General features: G+C 45.8%; 1 protein-coding gene across 2 annotated transcripts in view; it reads right to left on the bottom strand.

The window, feature by feature from the left end:
• The window catches only part of ds (dachsous cadherin-related 1), a 77,973-nt gene that overhangs the window by 29,426 nt on the left and 27,536 nt on the right, over positions 1–21,011 (bottom strand). For both annotated transcript variants that reach the window (XM_084601998.1, XM_084601999.1), the window contains exons 9-17: positions 19,909–20,187; positions 17,392–17,727; positions 15,834–15,949; positions 13,788–13,928; positions 12,859–13,240; positions 7,607–7,837; positions 6,531–6,857; positions 1,323–1,692; positions 484–732 (exon numbers count right to left, since the gene is read on the bottom strand). In XM_084601998.1, the coding sequence (XP_084458124.1) occupies positions 484–732; positions 1,323–1,692; positions 6,531–6,857; positions 7,607–7,837; positions 12,859–13,240; positions 13,788–13,928; positions 15,834–15,949; positions 17,392–17,727; positions 19,909–20,187 (2,431 nt within the window). The remainder of the gene's footprint in view (positions 1–483; positions 733–1,322; positions 1,693–6,530; positions 6,858–7,606; positions 7,838–12,858; positions 13,241–13,787; positions 13,929–15,833; positions 15,950–17,391; positions 17,728–19,908; positions 20,188–21,011) is intronic.

Genomic DNA, 21,011 nt, shown 5'->3' with positions numbered 1-21,011 from the left:
ACAAATTCCATAGTCTCTTCAGGACTGAGGTACTAGATTAATTAATTCATGCTGCTCATTCAACGTCAGCTCATTAAAAGCAGCCCAAATGTGGGCATTAAAACACACATATCACATGCCATACAATGACATGCATGGCAGGATAAACTGCACATTTTTGTTCTCACATTATGGTTTGCTTAAGTTGCATTTGATTTCATGTTAATACAGAGAACCAGTTAGACTGGAACGAAATGGTTGGTGGAGGGACAACCTTCCTCACTGACACTGACCATTTGGAAGAGACAGACACCTGCATTACTGAACTGAAAACATGCAACAAGCCTGAGACCTGATACTATGTGCCCTATGCACAGCCAAGAACTGCAACAGCATTTCAAAATATGTGGACTACAATAAAAAAACTCCACAGCTTTTCGCAAGTTGTAGCTACACTTGCTATTCAATAAAAGCAAGCACGCCCTGCCGCTGCATGGCACTCACGTGTAGAAGACATCCGCGTTGGGGCCGTCGTCTCCGTCGTGGGCCTGTACCAAGGCAACCTGGGAGCCAAGGGGTGCATGGGGGCTCACGTGGGCCACGTAGGGGAACTCCAGAAAACGGGGGCAGTTGTCGTTCACATCCACCACCGTCACCTGCACTCGAGCGTGGGCCCAGTGCGCCTGGTAGCGGCCACTGTCTGAAGCACGCACCTCGAAGGCATAGCTGGCACGCTTTTCACGGTCAAACAACCTGCAACAGAATCAGCATGACTGCAGTGGCAGAACTTCGGGAGATAAATCCTCTACTTGTATGTGTCCTTCAAAGCCATCATTTGAATCAAATTTTCACTCGCTTTTATGAATCAAGAGGTTGAAAACCCCGCTACTGGCCCCTAATTAACCTGCTTTGTTCCTTCCTCACTCAATCTCGTTCTCACAAAGCGAGCACATATCATCCCGCTTCTGCATAATAATTGCAGGCTATGCCATCAAACTAAAGCCTAAAAAATGTCTGCCCTTTGGTTAAATAATACCTTGTGTTTCCAGGCTATCCTGACGCAGCAAGTCAAGGCTTTATCATGCATTCTTACACGACACTGCTCTTGGTTGGTTCTGACAACCAGGCCTATTACACTCTGTCTAGTACATGTTACCACCACCTCCACTCTTTGTCCCTTGTCACCTTCTTACACCTGTGTAAGAAGACACTAAAACAACAGTCCAACTTTGACGTTTCCCTGCATAAATTCATCTCTTGTCAAGTCTTGTCAAAAGGACATTTAGTGAAAAAATTAAGCTACGATGCTTGACACACAGCGGTCACATGCAAATTACACGTACCCTGTGGTGGTGAGGACGCCAGTGTCGCTATCTATTCGAAAAAGGGCTGCTGTCTCGTTCGCCAGCGAGTACGAGACGCGGCCACCAGGCCCCAAATCAGGGTCGTGAGCACGCACAGCCAAAACTGTCGTATTGGGAGCGGCGTCCTCAGCTACACTGGCACTGTACACTGCCTGCTCAAAGCGTGGTGCCTCGTCATTCTCATCCAGCACAGTCACCAGCAGCGTGCAACTGCCTGTCCGCGCAGGGCTGCCTTGATCCGTGGCATGCACACTCAGGCGGTACTCGGACACCGACTCCCTGTCCAACGGCGCGCTTGTCAGGCGACCAGTGCGGGGCTCCAGCCGGAATTTGTCACCCACATTGCCCTCTGCAAAAGAGAGAGAGAAAAGACACCTTCAGTAAAACCTGCCAAGTGTTCCACGCTACTGTCGAAGCACCCAGGAACACCAGTTGTTACAGCGAAAACCTGAAAAATAACCTCAATGTTCAAATCTTGATTAAGAAATTGTACCTCCATGTCAGGTACCGTATTTACTCGCATAGTGATCGCACTTTTTTTTTTTAAATACTGACGCAAATTTCGGGGTACGATCATTACGCGGGGTAAATTTTCTACAAAAAATTTTTGAGCACCGAAAACGCAAACAAGTTGCAGGTCAGACGTCTTAGAACATATATCTCGATTACAACCAAAAATAAAAGCTGAGTAAGGCTTACCTTCGCAATAAACACGCACATTAAGCATCACATGGAGTGCACAATGCCCATTTATTTTTTTTCGTCAGTACTCTAATCAAAGTTTGAATCCTCGCCATCCTCGCTTTCACTGCTGCACGACTCATCGGAAACGGCAGTGTCGTCGCTGGGAGCATCTTCACAATCCCACAGGAAGTCATCTTCCATTCCATCCAAAGCGTTAGATATGCCTGTCTTCTTAAAACTCTTAGCCACTACCTCGTCGGGGATACTGCTCCACGCTTCTGTGATCCACGAGCACAGCATCTCCACGAATGGCCTTCTAATCTTTCCGCTCGGCGTCAAATCATGCTGGCCCATCGCCATCCACTCAGCATAAAGTCGTCAAACGTTGTCCTTGAACAGTTTGTTCAAAGACACGTCGAGAGGCTGCAGCAGCGAAGTCAGGCCGCCAGGAATGACTGCAATGTCCGTGCGCAGCTCTTTCAGCCTGGCACGCACGCTGTCCACAAGGTGACCCCTAAAACTGTCCAAAACCACAAGCGAGGGAAGCAGAAATGCTCCTGGTCTTCTTCCCCAAACAGTCTTGATCCAGTCGACCATCAGGTCTGCAGTCATCCACTCTTTCATCTGTGCACGTATACGGATGCCACGGGGAAAGTTTCCCTTCGGAATAGTCTTCCGTTTGAAGATCACGTACGGTGGCAGCTTCCGCCCGTCGGCCGTCACAGCAAGCATGAATGACTGTGCATCGCTGTTTTTCTGCGCCAGACGTCTTCACGAGGACGCTCCGAGCACCCTTCTCGTTCACAGTTGTATTCCGGGGCATGTCGAACGTCAGTGGAGTTTGATCGGCGCTTCCAATTTGTGACATGAGGTAACCGCATTTTTCGCGAAGCCTAGTGACAAAGTGATGGAAGTCTATCACTTTGCTTTCATACGTAGCTGGGAGCCGCTGGCACAACGACGTCCGCCGCCTCAGGGAAAGTCCATTCCGTCGCATAAAGCGAGTCGTCCAACCGGAGCTAGCGCGGAAATCCTTTGCGGCGATTCCCAGCTTCCTGGCAGTTGTGCGCGCCTGCGTCTGTATCATTTCTAACGACACTGCACAACCATCCTTGCGCAGGTCCCTCACGTATTCTAGGACCGCCTCCTCAACACGAGGGAACTTGCCCGTTTTGGGTCCACGGAAAGCCCGCCGTGTCTTGTTCGTAGCCATCAGCTTCTCGCGCTGCTTCTTCCAATAGCGTATCCTCATTTCGTCCACGCCGAAATGCCTACCAGCAGCGCGGTTGCCATGCTGCAGTGCATAGTCGACAGCCTTGAGCTTGAACGCGGCGGTGTAAGTGGCATACCGCCCCATGGTGAAATGGCGTAAACTCGCACAAAAACACAAAGCACGCTACGACGCTGCCGAATTGCAAAATGGCGAACGCCGCAAAACATGGAATCATGGGAACTCCAACGTTACTAAGGTTGGGAACTCGTCGGAATGCATTCGCTGCGGGATGACTGCAGATCAACCACCAGGCGGCTCCATGTTCGGGGTGCGATCATTACGCAGGGAATTTAAAAAATGGAATTTTGACCTCAAAATTCAGGGGTGCGATCATTACGCGAGTGCGATCATTATGCGAGTAAATACGGTACATTTGTGAGCTTAATTATCTGTAATGAATACTTTGGCAAAGCACATACAATTTGAACTAATCTCACGACCATTTAAAGCTGCACAGGGACGAAATCCTTCAGTGAGTCTAACAAGAAAGCGACTTTATCGAGCTATTGCTTTTAGAAATTTTAACCAAGGGGCTACTTCAACGCATTATATCAGCAAAACTGGAATAGCAGAGATTTTTGTATTTTGCAGCCAAACCTAAAAAATTTCTTTGTGCAAACTTAGTTCAAACATTGCCCACAAATTAGCCTAGTTTGGTCTACCTTCTCCAGAGATGTAATAACATCAGGGACAGTAGATACGAGTACAATTACAAGTACTATTAATTGCAAGAACAGGCAAGTGGGCAGCAGACCTGACATGCTGCGCCATCTGCCAGGCAATCATGCAACTAGCATTTCGGTTTGGGAGATGGCTGCATTGTAACGTTTTAAAGATTCCATCTCATCTACTTCTTCGTCAAATCGTGTGAAGCCAAGCTTTTGATATATAAATACATGCAGCCTTCCACGAAGCAGAGCTGACGTCGCTGCCAGGCAGCAGCTACTCACTGTTTAAAGCATCCCAGTCATGTGCACACTTACCCCTCTTTGCTTCCCCTACTCCACTCAACTATTCTGGTGCTTTCTCTTTCTCGCAGACCTGTGCTAGACAAGCGTCATGTTTGTAAACAAAGGTGGTGCTGCAATCGGCAGCAATATGGGGTGTAGGCAAAAGCGCAGCATGTCTACACAGTGCCAAGCAACGTTGTCGTCAAAACCAGTTTGCGCGTGCGAATATTCTGGAGCGTAAACTTCACTTGTGCGTAGAAACGGTTTGGTTTATGCCTGAAAAGTAGTTCAGCACTTTTGGAGCCGATTACTGCTGGAATTACCCGGCGAAGAGCTGCATTGGCTTCCTTCTTCATAGCTTCAACAGCGCGCGGTTACGGTGGGCGGCTGTAGTGACTGATTAAGTAAAATGAAAACGAGAAACCGCAATGTATATAAAAAAAACAGCTAATAGTCAACACTGTGCAACTCCTGGGCCTATTGCTAGTGCATGAAAGGAGGTCAACGATATGAATGACTGGAAATGTGTTTTTCATATGACGACTCTTTTGATGGACTTTCTGCTGCTCCAAACATCTTCCCTCTAATGAACAATTATTACCGGCAGCTATAGGGAACTAGAAATCATATGTCTAGCTCACTGTACCGGCAACTTAAGCGACAAAATTTAGTCGTACAGTTCTTTGTAACATTCGCATATACTGCCCTACCAACTTGTTTTACCTTGGAGGTTTAAAAAGAAATGCTTCACGTCTGTTTCACCGTATAGACACGTCAAGGTCATTCACATGAAGGATTTTAAGAAGACTCATTTTGTTTCATCACTCTACAGGAGAGGTACATGAGCACAAATGCAGCGTTATCCACTATGGCTTGCAGCGAAATTTAAACGATCTGCTAATCTTCATTTTTTTAATATACTTGGAGCATTTTTATTCAATCAAGACTTTTGCCTGGGCTAGTTGGTTCATGGAGGCTAAATGGTGAAAGAACAGCGCGAAAAAAAATGAGGACAAAGAAGCACGTGAACAACAGGCACTGGTCCTGTGTTCACGTGTCAAATGTAATCTTATACTGCTTATTTTGCATCCCTCATAGCCGAATTCACTTTGGCACATTAAACTCCATATACCATATATATACCATACTTAAATATCCTGCTCGATCAGAGCTAGACTGTACGTGGATATTCAATTTGTTTGTCAGGTTTAAAAGAAAATTCAATAATCCGAGAATTAATGCTGCGTGACTTTGCCGGGATCCTAACGATGTTTACTTGCTTTCTAGGAACGGTGATGAAGAGTCACTTATTTTATAGTGCACTACCACTAAGTCCCATCACTGATCACTGATTTTGGCAATCTCTGCCTAAAGCCTTACCTTGAAACCGAGCCTCAAACCGATAGTAAAATACAGTGTTACATACTTTTGCATTTGGCCAACTTAGCTATATCGACTGCATTTTTTTTTTTACTGTTTCGTTCATTTTTGTAAGCAGTCTTTTATTCTCTTATTTTTCTTATTTTTGGCAACTCTTTATTAAATGTCCATCTCTCACTCATTCTAAGAAGAGAAGACTACAGTTACAGATAAGCATTCCACCACATCATGCGCTTGACCGACTGGGCTGCGCACAAAATCGTGCGACAACTTGCCCAGCTTTCATTGGCTATCTGCCACTCCCTGTTCCGGCCATAGTACGGCACTGGCATTTCTACTTCAGCAGAATGTGGATTTTTGCCATAAACTGCATGGTTGGCCCCAATACTTTGCTTTGCCTGGGACTGCCAAAGGCACTAAAATAGTATGAAGCCATGAACACTTTTTCTCTTAGCTTGGTGGTGCAGCCCTTGTACGCCTTCAGTCGCCATACATGCACGAGTGCACGTACTCCAACACACACCTTTTACTGCACCATACCCCTTCCACACTTTCTTGCCTGTGTTTTAAATGTACAATGGCAGAGCAACGCTTTGGCATGCTGGCAAATCGCAAGGTGAACCACCAATCCCCCGACACTCCAATTAAAACGAACATGCCATGTCGGTTTCTGGTGTGCTGCCAAGGTTTATGCTGCAGATGGTACCAACGCTGGCCAAGCAACACTGACTTCTGCGGAACCCATTTTGAGAACCCTTGTCCTATGGGATCATGTACTTCAGGAGTGCACTTTTGTGTGCTGTACAGATGCCGCAAACGATCAGAGCAATGCATAAGTTGGATAGCCCACAGCTTTCCGCAATGACAGACAATAGGGAAAAGCCAAGGTGGTGAGCTCACCTGCAATGGAGTAGAGCAGACGGGCATTGAGGCCTTCGTCGCGGTCCCAAGCAACCATGGTGTGCACGTCGGGTGGTCCATTTTCAGGCACAGCCAAGCCTCGGCACGAGTCGTCAAATTCAGGGCTTTGGTCGTTGACGTCCAGCAGCCGTACCAACACCAGGCAGCTGTCTGCCTGGCTATGCCCGTCACTTACGAACACCACAAACTCATGCTGGGCCTGTGCCTCTCGGTCTAGCGGTGCCAACGTGCGTACCACACCCGTGCTCATGTCCACGCCAAAGTGGCCGCCCCCGGCCGGCAGACTGTACGACATGTTGCCACTCCCTGCACATACCAAAACAACATAGTAATTCACTCTTGCAAACTTCGGTTATAAGCACCGGGTAAAGGCACATGCCAACCACGTATCAACAAAATTTTAAGAGCCTATATTGCCTCATGAGTCATGTACAGGGCCTGTCAACAGGAGCTGTGGCCAGAGCATATCACCATAGCGTGTCGTCATGAACTCATTGATAAGAATGAAAACTGTGTGCACGCCAAGACTTGGAACACCATCCTTCCATGTCCCAGTCAAGTGTGCTATCCACTACTCGATGCCATCTTCCAGTGAATGTATCCATGATTTTGCTTGTCTGGCATAACAATGCTGCAGAGATGCAAAGGGAAATAAAAAATAATAAAAATAAAAACTGAAAGAAAAAAAATTAAAATGACACGTCCCAACAGCAGGAACGACGCTCAGACTTTCGCATTACTCCAATGCAGACTCTGCAGTGATCTCAGATTTTTCGGAAGAGTGTTCACTGGAATACCATTTCAATACTTCTCAACAACATTTCTGGAAACAATGGTCAACATTTATTAAAAAAGATGTGCTATACGGCATAAGGAGCTAGAGGATGGCCATAAAGTCAGCGCGGTACAGCCACAAAGGATGCGTTCCGAGAATACAGTACCCCTTTCTCACCACCCTTCCTTGTTATGCCTGCACATGCATGCCTTCCCTCAGACACTGTGATATTTTGCATCTCTGACATCAATAGAGAAAAAAAAAGGGGGGAGGAACCTACCTGACCCTGACGCACGAACCGTGAGCACAGCTGTGCCCACAGGTGCATCCTCGGACACGTTAGCCGCATAATGTGACTGGTCAAAGCGAGGTGGCCGACGTGGTGCCTCGCTGAGGCGCACACGCAGCTCCTGATGTGTGCTGCGACGTGGTGTTCCATTGTCACTGGCAGTGACGTTGAGCGTCAGCCGCTCAGGCAACTCTGCCAGTGACCGTGACACCGTCAACAGCCCTGCACCAATTCATCCCACACTGTTAGCTTCGAGGTGAACCACTAAAAAAATCCATAAACGTGTATATAATGGCAGTGGGTGCGTGGTTGTTTGTGGATTATTGTACAGTATGGCTGTACAATAATCCTGAACAAAGCAAAACGATGTTACCAAAATCATTCAGAGTGCATTGCAGTATATGTGACAACTGTTTCATCTCCCAGCACACATGGCAAATGGGATAAGATGACCATCCTTCTAACCATAAATCAAAGCTACAACCATGTGAAGGCAGATTCATCATCACCATCATCATCCTCAGCCTGACTATACCCCCTGCAGGGCGAAGACCTCTCCATATTCCTCCAATTAACCCGGTCCGTGCGAGCTGCATCCACTTGACCCCTGCGAACTTCTTAACCTCATCCGCCCACTTAATTTTCTGCCACCCCCTGCTACATTTTCCTTCTCTGGAAATCCAGTTTGTTGCCCTAAGCGACCATCGGCTATCCTTTCTTCGCGCTATATGTCCTGCCCATGCCCATTTCTTCTTCTTGATTCCCATTAGAATGTCAGTGACTTGAGTTATTTCTCTGACCCACTCTGCACGTTTCCTATCTCTTAACGTTATCCCTACCATTTTTCTTTCCATAGCCCACTGCGTTGTCCTCAACTTAAGTAGAACCCTCTTTGTTAGCTTCCACGTTTCAGCCCCATAGGTAAGTACAGGTAAGCTGCAACTGTTGTATACTTTCCTTTTGAGTGATACCGGTAAGCTGCTAGCCATACACTGGGAGTGCTTGCCAAATGCGCTCCATCCCAATCTTATTCTTCTTGTTATTCCCCTTTCATGGTCCGGATCTGCGGTTACTACCTGTCCTAAATAGATATACAGTCAAACCCGGATATATCGAACTCGAAGGGGATCACGAAATAGTTCGATATATCGATAATTCGATATACAAAAATCGGCTTGTGACGGCACGTACGATGCGAAAAAACGATACCGTATTTGTCGCGTAATCAACCCACTCGCGTAATGAACCCACCCTCCACTTTTGCACCCGAGAATATGAAAAAAAAAAAAAATGCGTTAAGGCCAGCTCGCTTACATGCAAGTGACTGAGCGATCTCAGCGACCCTCTCGTCCCTCGCCGCTCGAGCCACCGCGGTAGCTCAAAACAAGGTTTCTGTGTCGCCGCGGCAGAAATCGCGAGCATTTTCGCTTGCATGTCAATGGCGCGCGTCACTCCGTTTGGGTTGTCTCATCCACAGCTCATTGGCAGCGTGCCAAGATGCTGCGCAGCGATAACGTCAGGGCGCGTTTATCTTTTGATAGCTCCTGCGGTGGCGGGGAGCGAACTTGGCAGAGTCCTGTGATGGCTTGATTGCTCAAGCTTGGTTCGATTTATCACGCCGCGCTTGGGGCGGGCGTCATGATAGCAGCAGCTGACCGCGTGCTTTCGCTGATTCATACATGCGAGGATAAACGATTAAAAAAAAAAAAAATCCCCGCAAAAAAAAGAAAAAAAAAAAAACTGCCGCTGCTTAACGTCCGCAGCCGCCATATCTTACGCTACGCCGCGCATACAGCACAACGATAAGAAAGGATGACTCGCGCAGAAAAAAATAAAAGAAAGGCTGCCGCTTCTTAACATCCGCAGGTGCCATAGCCATGTTCGCCGCCACACGCAGTATGAAAACGGGCTGAGCTGGCTTGGCGCATGCGTTGCGCGTGCTGAAGGAGAGAGATAGCTCAGCAAAAGAATGGGCACACCCACGCACATGGCTTGCAAACGTCATGTGTTGGCGCGCGGGAAACGACAACTGCAGATGCGCACCTTTGGGGAATGAGCGCGGCGCTGCCCAGACTAGCTGTCGCCGAACTGTCCCCTCTCATTCCTTCCGCGCGTGGCTTGAAAACGTCACGCGGTAAACGGCCAAGGGTGATGCGATCGTCTTTGGGCAAGGCACACTTTCCAGTGCGTGGTGCGGAGTTCGATATATCGAACGACCGGTGAAATTGAGTTCGCTATATGACGCGGCTTTCCTATACTTTTACATGGGATTTTCAAGGGGATATTCCATGAGTTCGATATAACCAAAATTCGATATAGTCGCCGACCGTTTTTTCGGACTTGAAGGGACCCGAAAAATGGTCCGAATAATCGAACAGTCCGAAAAATCCGTGAAGCACAAAAAATCACTTTATTCAGAGGAAATCGGCACTCGGGGCCATGTCCACAGCCCGAGTGAGCACCACACCGTTTGTCAAACACTAAAAAATGAGGCACTTTTCGTTCAGAGCGGTGGAACCGCCGAACGCAATCACAAAACGGCCAAAGGATTGACGGCGTGCCACTCGGTTGACGCGGTCGGAGAAACTCGTGTGACAACACGGCGGACGTATGAGACAAAGCACAAAGAGATAGCTGCCCGCGTCAGCGTTGGCGACAAAAGCAGGTTGACGGCGATGACAATCCGACTGCCACCTCGAAGTGGCAGAGATTGCAGGGGCCTCTCCTGGCAAAAATGGGGCACCGAAACCATGTCAAGCCAATCCAACTGCAGAGCCAATCCACCTCAATCCAAGATGGCGCTTGTTGCGCCGGCGAAAAGCCGATAAGATGGCAGATTTTGGCCTGCAGGGGACTGAAATTAGTCCGAAAAATCGAACTTTCGGACTTTTAAAGTCCGAAATATCCGTCGCGAATATGTATGCGCTTCTATGGGGTGACTGACGGTGCCTCACTGAAGTCCGAAATATCCTACAAGTCCGAATTATTGGAGTCCAAATTACCCGTCGGCTACTGTATCCGGGTTCGATATAACCGGGTTCGACTGTATTCGCCTACTACTTCCAGTGCTCCGTTACCTAACGTAAAGTGCTGTTCCTTTCCTAGGCTATTGAACATTACCTTAGTCTTCTGCATATTGATTTTCAAGCCTACTTCCTTACTTTTCCTGTCTAGGTCATCAATCATTCTTTACAATTCATCCCCTGAGTTACTTAGCAAGGCAATGTTAGCAAGGCAGATTATGCAAACTTATTTTGTTACACGCACGTCTATGTGGAGAAAAGAATTTTAGGCCCTCACCATTTGTGAAAAGAACTTTTTGGAAAACTACAGCCTGAGACACATTTACTATTGCTGCTCTTTCAAATGTTTAAGTGCACGATTAGACAAGAAGTGTAGTAAATAAACCCTCCTTGACTTGTACTCACATGTCCAGAAAGATCAGTACACTGATCTTTGATATTCATTGTCACAAATATTGCAGCAAAATCTGCATATGTGGACACATATGCAGACATGACCTAAAAAATAGTCGTCTCGATAACAATGATAACAAGGCAAATTAACACCTGCCCATTCTGAGTGCTTATCATTCTGACTTTCCCTGTCAAGTCTGTGGCGCCATCTCTTGCAGCTACAGCAAAATGTGTTTGCAAGCATTCAGAACCATGTATGTACAAGGAGAGAACTGGATGATTTGACTACCAAAGCGTCGTTCATGAAAATCGCCACTAGAGATGACGAAGCGTATGGGTTCTCCGACGATGAGACGGAGGTATTTCAAGGTGGAAACACAGTAAGCTGAATGATGTTAGTTAGTTGTGTATTCACTGACTAATTCTGTAACGTGTGATCCAGGATCTAAATGCTGCCAGGTCTGCAATTTTGGTGATGGTAGCAGTTTCCAGCTCTTTGTCAACTATCAACAATGATCCCCAACCCAATGTGCCGAGTGTCAAGTTTTCAGTGATCAAAAGGAGTACAAACTGCTACAGCCAGCAAAGAGGAGTGTCATTACTATTACAGCCAATGATGAAATGCCGAATGCACACAAAGAAAACGTGAAGGCTGCACAACTAAGATCCGTGTTCGGGGCTACAAATGCAGAATTTTTCTCTGCTCACCTTCACAGCGACTGTTTTTGCCTGTTTTATAGGCCTCTAAAGAATAATTTCCTGAAGCCTATGTAGCCTCAGAGCTAATTATAGATTCACACCTAACACTAAAGAAACTCAAGAAAATGTTGCACTGTTTGTGGTCATGTAGCGGCTTCGAGGCGTCATGCCACATAATGTGGATTTGAATAAAATATGCTCAAATGTGAAATTTTTGTGAAATTTTAACACTTGAATTTTGCGAGGTCTACAGATTGTAATTTATCCAAAAATAATTTTTCCTTCCAGCTTATTTAACTGGTGCCTTAAGAGGATACCTTTGAAATGAGGAATATAAAAAGCTATCTGGGCATCAGTAAGTAAGGTAATGGATTAACTTTTTTTCATGTAATGCGCGCCAATGAAGTTAAACTGCAGCAGTTAACTATAGACTATAGCAGTCCAGCCATGCACTATAAGATAGCAGGTTTTTGTCTGTGACTAACAAACCTACATACTGCAATGCATCTGAAATAAAAGTGCTTGTGTATTGGATCTGAGGTGTTTCAAGTCAACCAAGAGCCCTTCGAATCAATCTATCATAACTCAACTCTAGCATACATTAAGATATAGAACCCTGTCGATCTGGAATTGTTTGCAATAAGTTTCACATTATGTGTTCTGAACAAAACAGCTAATAAGTAAAGAATTGTGAGCAAATGGCAGATTGTTCTTGTAATTGCAATACAGCTCCATTACATAACCACACATAGTACTGATCTAACAAACAACTTATTTCTACCCTTGTACCAATATGCACACCCTGCTAACAGAAGCAGTAGTATGTATTTCACAAGTTATACCATTTTGACGGCACTGCAAAAGTTAATCACTTCCACCGTCTAACTCCCACCACACGAGTATACACTTGTTGACAGTTTGGAATCTCACGCCACAAGTCACAGAGGCACTATAAACCTTGCAAGCGCGATGGATGGCAATATGTGTGAAAAAAGATTAGTCGGTAGTTTTATGACATAAACGCCAGGCACAGTTGGCTTGCTTGGAATAGTGATTAACTGCAGGACTTCCTTGAGTACAAACTTTTTTAAAATGCTTAATAGAGCGAAACAAACTTGGCAGGCTCACCTGTGTCTTGGTTGAGGGAAAAATAGCCTGCCTCATTGCCGCTCGCAATGCGGTAAGAGACGTGGCCATTTTCTCCAGCGTCCAGGTCCACAGCAATAAGCTGTAGCAGGATGGCGCCCACAGGTGCATCTGGAGCGACACTGGTCTCTGCGGCCGAAGCGAATGTTGGGCTGTGGTCGTTGACGTCTTCCACCGTGACGTGACAGGTGACTTGGGTGACCAGAGGGCTGCCAGTCACCGGCTGGTCCTGTGCCGATACTACAAGTACGAAGGAGGCCTGAGCTTCCCGGTCCAAGGGTGCACGCACCATCAACTGCCCCGAAGATGGCTCCACCTCAAAGGCACCCATGGATGGCCACTCCTCTTCCAGTCGGTATACCAGCTGCATGCGCAGAAACACTCGTTAAATTGCCCGCCGCTCGACATGCCTTGCAAAGCTTTGTGACATTACTCGACAAAGTCCGCTCGAGCTTGCAGAACCAGGAAACAAACACAGGCCATTGGTGTCTCCCTTTGAGAAAAACACCTTGTATGAACCGTAGCGCACATAAGAACATTTTCTACGACCGTGGTTTGAGGGTATGGTCTGCACAGAAAAGTGAAAATCTGGGCGAAATGTTACGACTCGGTTGTATTCTGCAAAAAAAGATCACAAACCAAACCAAAACACCAAAGGATAAGGTTTCAAAAGCATATTCAAAAGCATTTTAATGTCAAGCTGGCAAGCCTTCACAGCAAAGTGCATCTACTGCATGTGCTCCCCATGACAACTGCGTGCATTTTAGCCGGGGAACAACTCTACTTCCTCCCAAAGAAACCTTCTGTTGAGCCCGGCACTAACAATATAGCATGTGCCACGTGCCACCTATCACGCGCAGTAGCAGCAATACAAATATAGAGGCTCCTAGAAAATCCAGAGCAGCACGGACCTTGCCGTTGTCCCCACTGTCCAGGTCCTGGGCAGCAAAAGTCCACACCATGGTGCCCTTAGCCGTGTCCTCCGCAATGGACAGGTGCACGGGGTCCTCCGGAAAGGTGGGCGCACAGTCATTGACGTCCTCCACCTGAATCTGCAACACCAAGGGTCAGCAAAGCACTAAGGAGGATGTTCGTGGCACTTGAAAACTGAACATTCGCAGCACTACAGGTCGCCCACTCATTATTTGGATGGGTGGGTGAATTAGTGTTCTTTTCCTTTTCTGCACATTTTTCACCCTTTTGAAGATAAGCAAGTCTCCACGGTGAAATAAAAAAAAAAACAGTCCAAGCTAGAATACAATCAAATGAGCATGCCGCTGTAGCTAAAGTGAGCCAGGGTATGATGCCCTCTGGCATGCTATGCTAAGATAGCCCTTTCAATGAAATCAAATTTTCATCACTCAGCAGTTCTTTACTAACTTGTGCAGAAGAGACAGCAAGATGACAGAGAATAATAGAGAGCTATTGATATGGCTCTATATAACAATTCAGTGGATAAAGAGCAGACTCCGACATCTTAGCTAACAAAAACGTGGGCGAAGTGGCCCACAGAGATCTTCAACGTCGTAATTACAAGTGAAGAAATTTTGGGGGGGGGGGGGGGGGCTGTTTCTTCTGGTCCTTGAACGGTTCTGGTAGCACCCTGAGAGAATGGTCAGCAATATCTCTGGAACAAGACTGCAATACAATTGGTAACTGCAAAGAATCATGCCAATTCAGTAAAGGCTGCCAAAGCTGACAGGGTTATGAAAATGAAATGTTATCTTTGAGCTTCTGTCACTGTTCCAGGCTGATCACGTAACAGTAACGTTCCTGCTTCGGTGAAACCTTTTCATGGTCCTCACAAATTTTATTGTAATGGATTTCAATTGTAGATATTTATCATCTTTAAAACGTCCTTATGCACTTACACAAAGCTATAAATCGCACCAGTAATCATTTGCTTAGCTGACGATGTGAACTAGCTGTGAGGCAAAACTGGTTTTGGGGCAGTAGATTAAAAAAAAAGGAAAGGATCATCACTGCCTTCATGTTACTTATAAATGCTTTTTGTACACAAGAACCATGAAATGAAAATACCTGTAAGAAGTGTATTATTGCTTTTCTACATAAAAAACTGTCAAATTGTAAAAATAGTAATGACACCAAATTTTTGTTGTCTGTTATGTCTGTGGAATGATGTGCTGTAGATTACTAAATATGAATAGTGACAAGGATCACGCAAAAAAGTGTAAAAATGATTTACAATTAAATTTTTTGCCGATGTATTTTCGGTTTCGGATTCAACTGCCAAATGGCACCTGTGATGTCATCGACGCTCTGAGGTTACGTGAGTGTGTTCAAAAACAGCAGTATGGTCGATGCTTTGTTGATTTTAATTCACATCAATTCTTATACAAACCCGACCAAGAGCTAAAATAACAATGAAATGAATAAGCAGCAATTAAATCGCAGTTCTTTCATGTCTCGAGTGACCAAAACGCATCTAGGACATCAGAGCCTTCATTTGGTGGCTGACCAAAATGGCATGAGAAAAAATTATCATAAATTATTTAGCTGATTCAGGTAGATTTTGCAATGTGATTCATGTACGCTGCTGCCTTGTGTATTGTTGTTACAAAGAAAAAAAAAAATGTGCATCAAAAACTTTGCTGTTTCTACTTCATTAAAGATTTTGCCTTAACTTTTGTCATTTCAAATAACACAAATACTATTCAGCGTGTGACTCAATATTTAGACCTTCATTTGCTAATCTGGTATAATGGCACTTGAATTCGGCTCAGCCTTCAATGGCACCATTCCTCCAACTATGGTTTGTGCATCAGAGTAAGGAATCGTCTAGCCAAGCACTGGCATGGCACCACAAAGCATTGGCCCAATATCAGAATATGGTGGCTGTAAGGCTGGACACTGCCAACACAGAACCGATATTGGGCCATGCTTCACGCTGCCTGGCTGGCTTTCACGGCCACAGAAAGCAGTGCTGCCTGCTGTACCTGAACATTGATGAGGCTGGTGATGCCAGCATCGTCCAGTCGCACCTGCAGCTGGTGTTCACTGGCAACCTCAAAGTCCACTTCACCCACTGTGTACACGTCCCCAGAGTGTTGGCCTGCACACACCCAAAGACAACAGCTGATGATGAAGTAAAACACCACCAGCATCCTGTCACTTCTGAGCAAATTTTTCGAAGTGCAGTAAGTGAGCACATTTTTTCATATTTTCAAATTTTACAATTCTCAAAACAGAAAAGCACGACAAACACTGTTTGCATACCAGCTCTGTTAACCACCATAGCCACCGAAACTGGCAATTTAGCATGTATGCAGCGTCTCTCTGTTGGAAACTGCACTTATGAAACTCCTGCATGACCTAATTTCTGAAGTTTTGCATCACTGGTCTAATAGAAGTGTGTTGAATCTGTTGTGACTGGTGCAACTGTAACATACAGAGCTTGTCAACATTTACTAGTAGACTGCTAAATTAGATGCTACCCAGACAAGGCTTACCAGTTAGGAGCCAAATTGGCAAGTTGAACGTGGCATACCGGTCCAACGTTTGACTTGGCCAGGGGTAGTAGTTGCATAGGGTGAGTTTAACGAAGGGTTGCACTGTGTTCTGTCCTAGCACAATTCCACTACTACTTCCACTCTTCCTTCCTGTCAGCACAGTGCTAGCCCTGTGTGCTCTAGGTGTCTGCTTGGGCTCTTTTGAAGGCAGTGATCCCGGCCCCTCCACAGTGCACTTTCAGTGCTAGCTTCCGGCTTGTCATACCAAGTGTCATAAACCATTGTCCTTCGAGTCTTTCTTTCACTGCCATGGCCCATGAGTAAATTAGATCTGTAGAACCTAGCCTCCCGCGGCGCTCCAGTTACATTCCCTCACCAGTTAGAAAAAAAGCCCCTCTTTCTCACTTATGCTAGGACAGAGCATAGAGCAACCTTCTGTTCAGCTCAGACTATGCTATTACCCTGGCTAAGTCGGACGTTGGTACCTGTATGCCATATGTTCAACTTGTATGGCAACTCCTAACTGACCAGCCTTGTCTGGATAACATCTGGTTTAATAGTCTACTAGTAAATGTTGACAGCCTGTCTACATTTCACATAATTGATACATGAGCCTGTTCCAGTGATCTAATGCCTGGACACTGAGCCAGTACGCGAAGCGTGACTGAGCGTTTATATGCCAGTCGAGGGCTGCTGTTTTCGGGCTTAGGAAACAGTCAAATGCAAGCGAAAATTAGAAAGAACCAAAAGATGCTCTAGAAAAGCTATAAAAATATAAAGTTAGTATGATTCAGTGCTGCCGACAAATGCAGAACTCATATGCAAGGGAAGATAGTGTGACACTTTATGTGCAGCAGAATTTAATGCCTAGTGCACTCCAAACTTCCAACGTAGCATGATCGGGTTCAATTGGGACTTGGAAGTGTTCATATGACGCTGATATAACTTTCAAGCCCACAACCCAGAGATTAAAGGTTTCAAGGTCTACAAAATGAGCTAAACTAAGGGGTAAAAAAAAGCAACCCACTGCGAAAGAGAAGCTCACCAACATCAAAGACGATCGGTTCACCCAAGAGCCGGAAGGTGGCTCCAGGTGGGTACGGAGCCAGGGAGCCCAGCACAGTACCGGGCGTAGTTCCTTCGCGCACACGCAGCCTTCGGGTGGAACCACCAGTGGCCACACCAGGTGGCTGGTGCAGGCCTAGAACGCGCACCAACAATGCCAGCCGGGCCTCACGTGGTGGTCTCCCCCCATCTCGTGCCAGCAGCACCAATGAGAACTCCTCCTGGCTCTCCCGGTCGAGCACCACTCGTGTCGTCAGCCGGCCCGTGTGTGAGTCTATGGCGAACGCCGTCCTCCCATCCCGCAACTGGCCGCTACCTGCAACCGGTTCCACCATTCATGATCGTTACCATGCTTGTTGAGCCATGCAGCAAGTTACAAGCAACACAAATACATGACAGCAGGAAGACGGCAGTTTTTTTATGCGCTACATCATAAAGAATGCAGGCAGTATAGATCTGTTGAGAAATTTTGATGCGGGCTGCATCATGTATAAAGAACAAAGGCAATGTACATCTCCTGACAAGAATATTCTTTCCAGCAGTGCATTATGCTAATGCTAATCAGTTTCTCCAACTGTAACAGTGGCCAAGCATTATATTATATTGGGATGATTAGCCTTAAATGTCTCTCAGTAATACAACTGTAGATAGGAGAAAGAAATAAAAGCAATGTTGGGTCCCATGTGTTAGAAATGGTTATTTATTGACATTATATCTATTTCCATGCCATTTTCTACACTTTCTACGCTGCTTTCTATGAATACCTAGTTGTCCTGCACATTTTTCTTTACCAACGTTCAGTTCAACATTCAACGACGTTCAACAACGTTCAGCACTCGCAACAAAATAGAAAGCAAACGCCCCAAATAAGCTTTTCACTTGCTGCGAAATTCGTTCAACAATGCGCTAGCTATTCCTGCTACAGTATTTCATACTTGTGTAGACACCTCCTCGCTCCGGCAGCTCATAACAGCTCATGAATACGCATGTACTACAGTGCAGCCCAGTTATAATGATACCAGATATAACGATACACCACTTATAATGACCAAGTTCTTGGAATTTATCAGTTTTCCCATTGCCCCAAAGTAAAAACAAACCAGATATAACAATCGATTATTGACGATCTATCAGATACAACAATAGTTTTATTGCTGCCCAGTAGATGTTTCCCACGAAAATTTAACTGAATGTTTGATAAAAAAAATAAAACACCAAGGAGATAATGATGTGAAAATTCAACATAAGCACCGCGAGGGCCATTACGTGCACATAGGAAATGTGCGCTATCATCACTGCAATCGCTGCCTGTTGCTGCATAAAATATGCAGTCATATTGGCCATATCATCATCACCATCGCCGATCGTGCATCCTTGGAAGATGGCGCCGACCCCAATGACAGCGCGATAGCTCTCGAAATGAAACAGCAGATTCACCGGGATTTCTGGCAGGGTTTCAAGGTTGAAAACCTCACAAAAATATACGGAAATTAGCACTCAACAATTTTAATGATCACTAAGGCTGGGGCTGGGGATATCCTGCAGTTCATCAAGTCGCTGATCGGTTTCGTGCACACAAAAAGGACTGCTGCCAGCGTACGCGCTACTGGAAGCGATGCTCACAGCAATTGTCAAACTTCAGCTGCCGCTCAAGCGAGCGCAAATTTGCAACTTCTTTAAGTATGCTTAAGTTATTTTGTGGCCTTTGATGTATTGTAATAAAGTGTTTAGTGCTCTGTATGATGATTAGATTTGTCCAACCCGATTCACTCATCGCCGGTAAGTAGGCAAGCCTACAAATATGGGAAAATATGTGGGTGTGTGGATTTTTTTTTTTCCTTCTTTTTTCTCCAATCCAGACATAAGATGATTGGTTATAACGATCCCAATTTTCCGGTTTTCTTAATGTATTTAAAAGTGGACGGCACTGGATTTAACTTGTGACATGAACACATTTGCTGCCAGTGACAAGCAAGTTTTGGGAATATCCGCTGGCAATAGGAAGGGAAAGTCTTAGATGTCCAGTTAATTAAAGCAAGCATAACAACCAATCCAGTACTTATAATTTAATAAATAAAAGCCCGCACTGCCCTTTAGCATAAACTGCTCATTGTAAAACAACTGCACATTTGGACATTTTCTCACTGGAATACTATTTGAAGCCAGCAGAGTGGAATCTACATGTTTTTTTCCCAGATTCACACACATGGCGTGCATACAATACTATACACATGGCTAATATAGTTTCCATCAAGAGCAAGCAAACCCACAAACTAGCAGTGCCTTTCAGTTTCAACCAAACTAAATATTATGGTGTCATGTTCATAGGCATTTTTCACTTAAACACAGAAAGTTGCAATCTGAGTTTTACCGCCACCTTCTCCACTGAAAACCTGATGAAAACATTTCAGCCTCACTTGGTTCACATTAACGCCGCTGGTGGAAACCTTTAACTGCCCACCGAATGCACCGAAGTAAATAAAGGACAGCATCGTACCTGGGACAACCTCGTAGACCACCTGGCCGTTGGAACCTTCGTCAGCATCAACCGCTCGCACTTGCAGCAACTCGCTACCAGCAGGTTGGTGCTCACGCACGCTCACCACCCGGTCGAGTGGCTCCACAAAGACCGGTGCATTGTCATTCTCATCAGCCACCAGAATACGCAGACGTGCCGTGCTCGAGAGGGCTGGCGTTCCCTGGTCTTCTACCCGTATCAGGAGCTCATAACTTGCTTGGGCCTCTCGGTCAAGCGGTGCCAGGCTGTGTACATCACCTACACACATGCATAAACATAAAGCAGGGTTATGCCCACTTGTTAACACCTCACAATTAAATTCACTCTGTTTATTATCTCAAGTTTGTGACAAGGACTACCAGGGGCACCATGGCGAAGTACTCTGGTTTTTGTTCGAACCACCTGAGGCCGCTAAAGATGCAAGGAAATACTAGTCCATGAGCAGCTTTTAATCTTATCTTGACTGCAATAAGCACCAAAACTTGCTGCTTAAACAATGCAACAAATTAACACAGCAGAACATTGGTCTGTGGGATGCGCATCACGTGTTCACACATCAGTGCAAACTGGTCTGCGCTCCAATGCCTCCAAGAGGACTCGGCAAACCACCAAAAAAGTGGACGACACATTAGGCGAGCCAAAGTTACTGGACTAATATAAAGTGATTGGCAATGCCGGGAAGCAGGAAAAGGAAGGAGACGAGCTTTTGTCCGCATACTGCGTTTTACCTCCGGCCTACCAACCCCATTTCCCTAACAATCAACGAGCTGGTGCGAGAGCAAAGTCCCGTCTTTTTACTATATTGTCCCACGACTGTGTGAGTCGCGAGTTGCGTGCTTGCGATGCCTTGAGAACAGTCACCAAGATGGACACGGACAGAAAATCATCACGACTAGTATCCAACACAGTAGAAAACTCCTTACCAAAAGCAATGAAATAAATTCCACTTCATCAGACCACCATGTCGTCATTTTCGCACCCGCACTGCAACACATGCAAGCAGTGCACCAGCAATACACCATTCTGCTCAAAACAAAACGATCACACCGAGAGCGGGAGTCCATATCCGGCAGCCAAAACAT

The sequence above is a fragment of the Amblyomma maculatum genome, chromosome 4 (genome assembly GCF_055883805.1).
Source record: "Amblyomma maculatum isolate TAMU_Amacu chromosome 4, ASM5588380v1, whole genome shotgun sequence".
NCBI classification, from domain to species: Eukaryota; Metazoa; Arthropoda; class Arachnida; order Ixodida; family Ixodidae; genus Amblyomma; species Amblyomma maculatum.
Note: the sequence above shows the minus strand (reverse complement) of the source record. Positions and strands in the feature narration are given on the sequence as shown.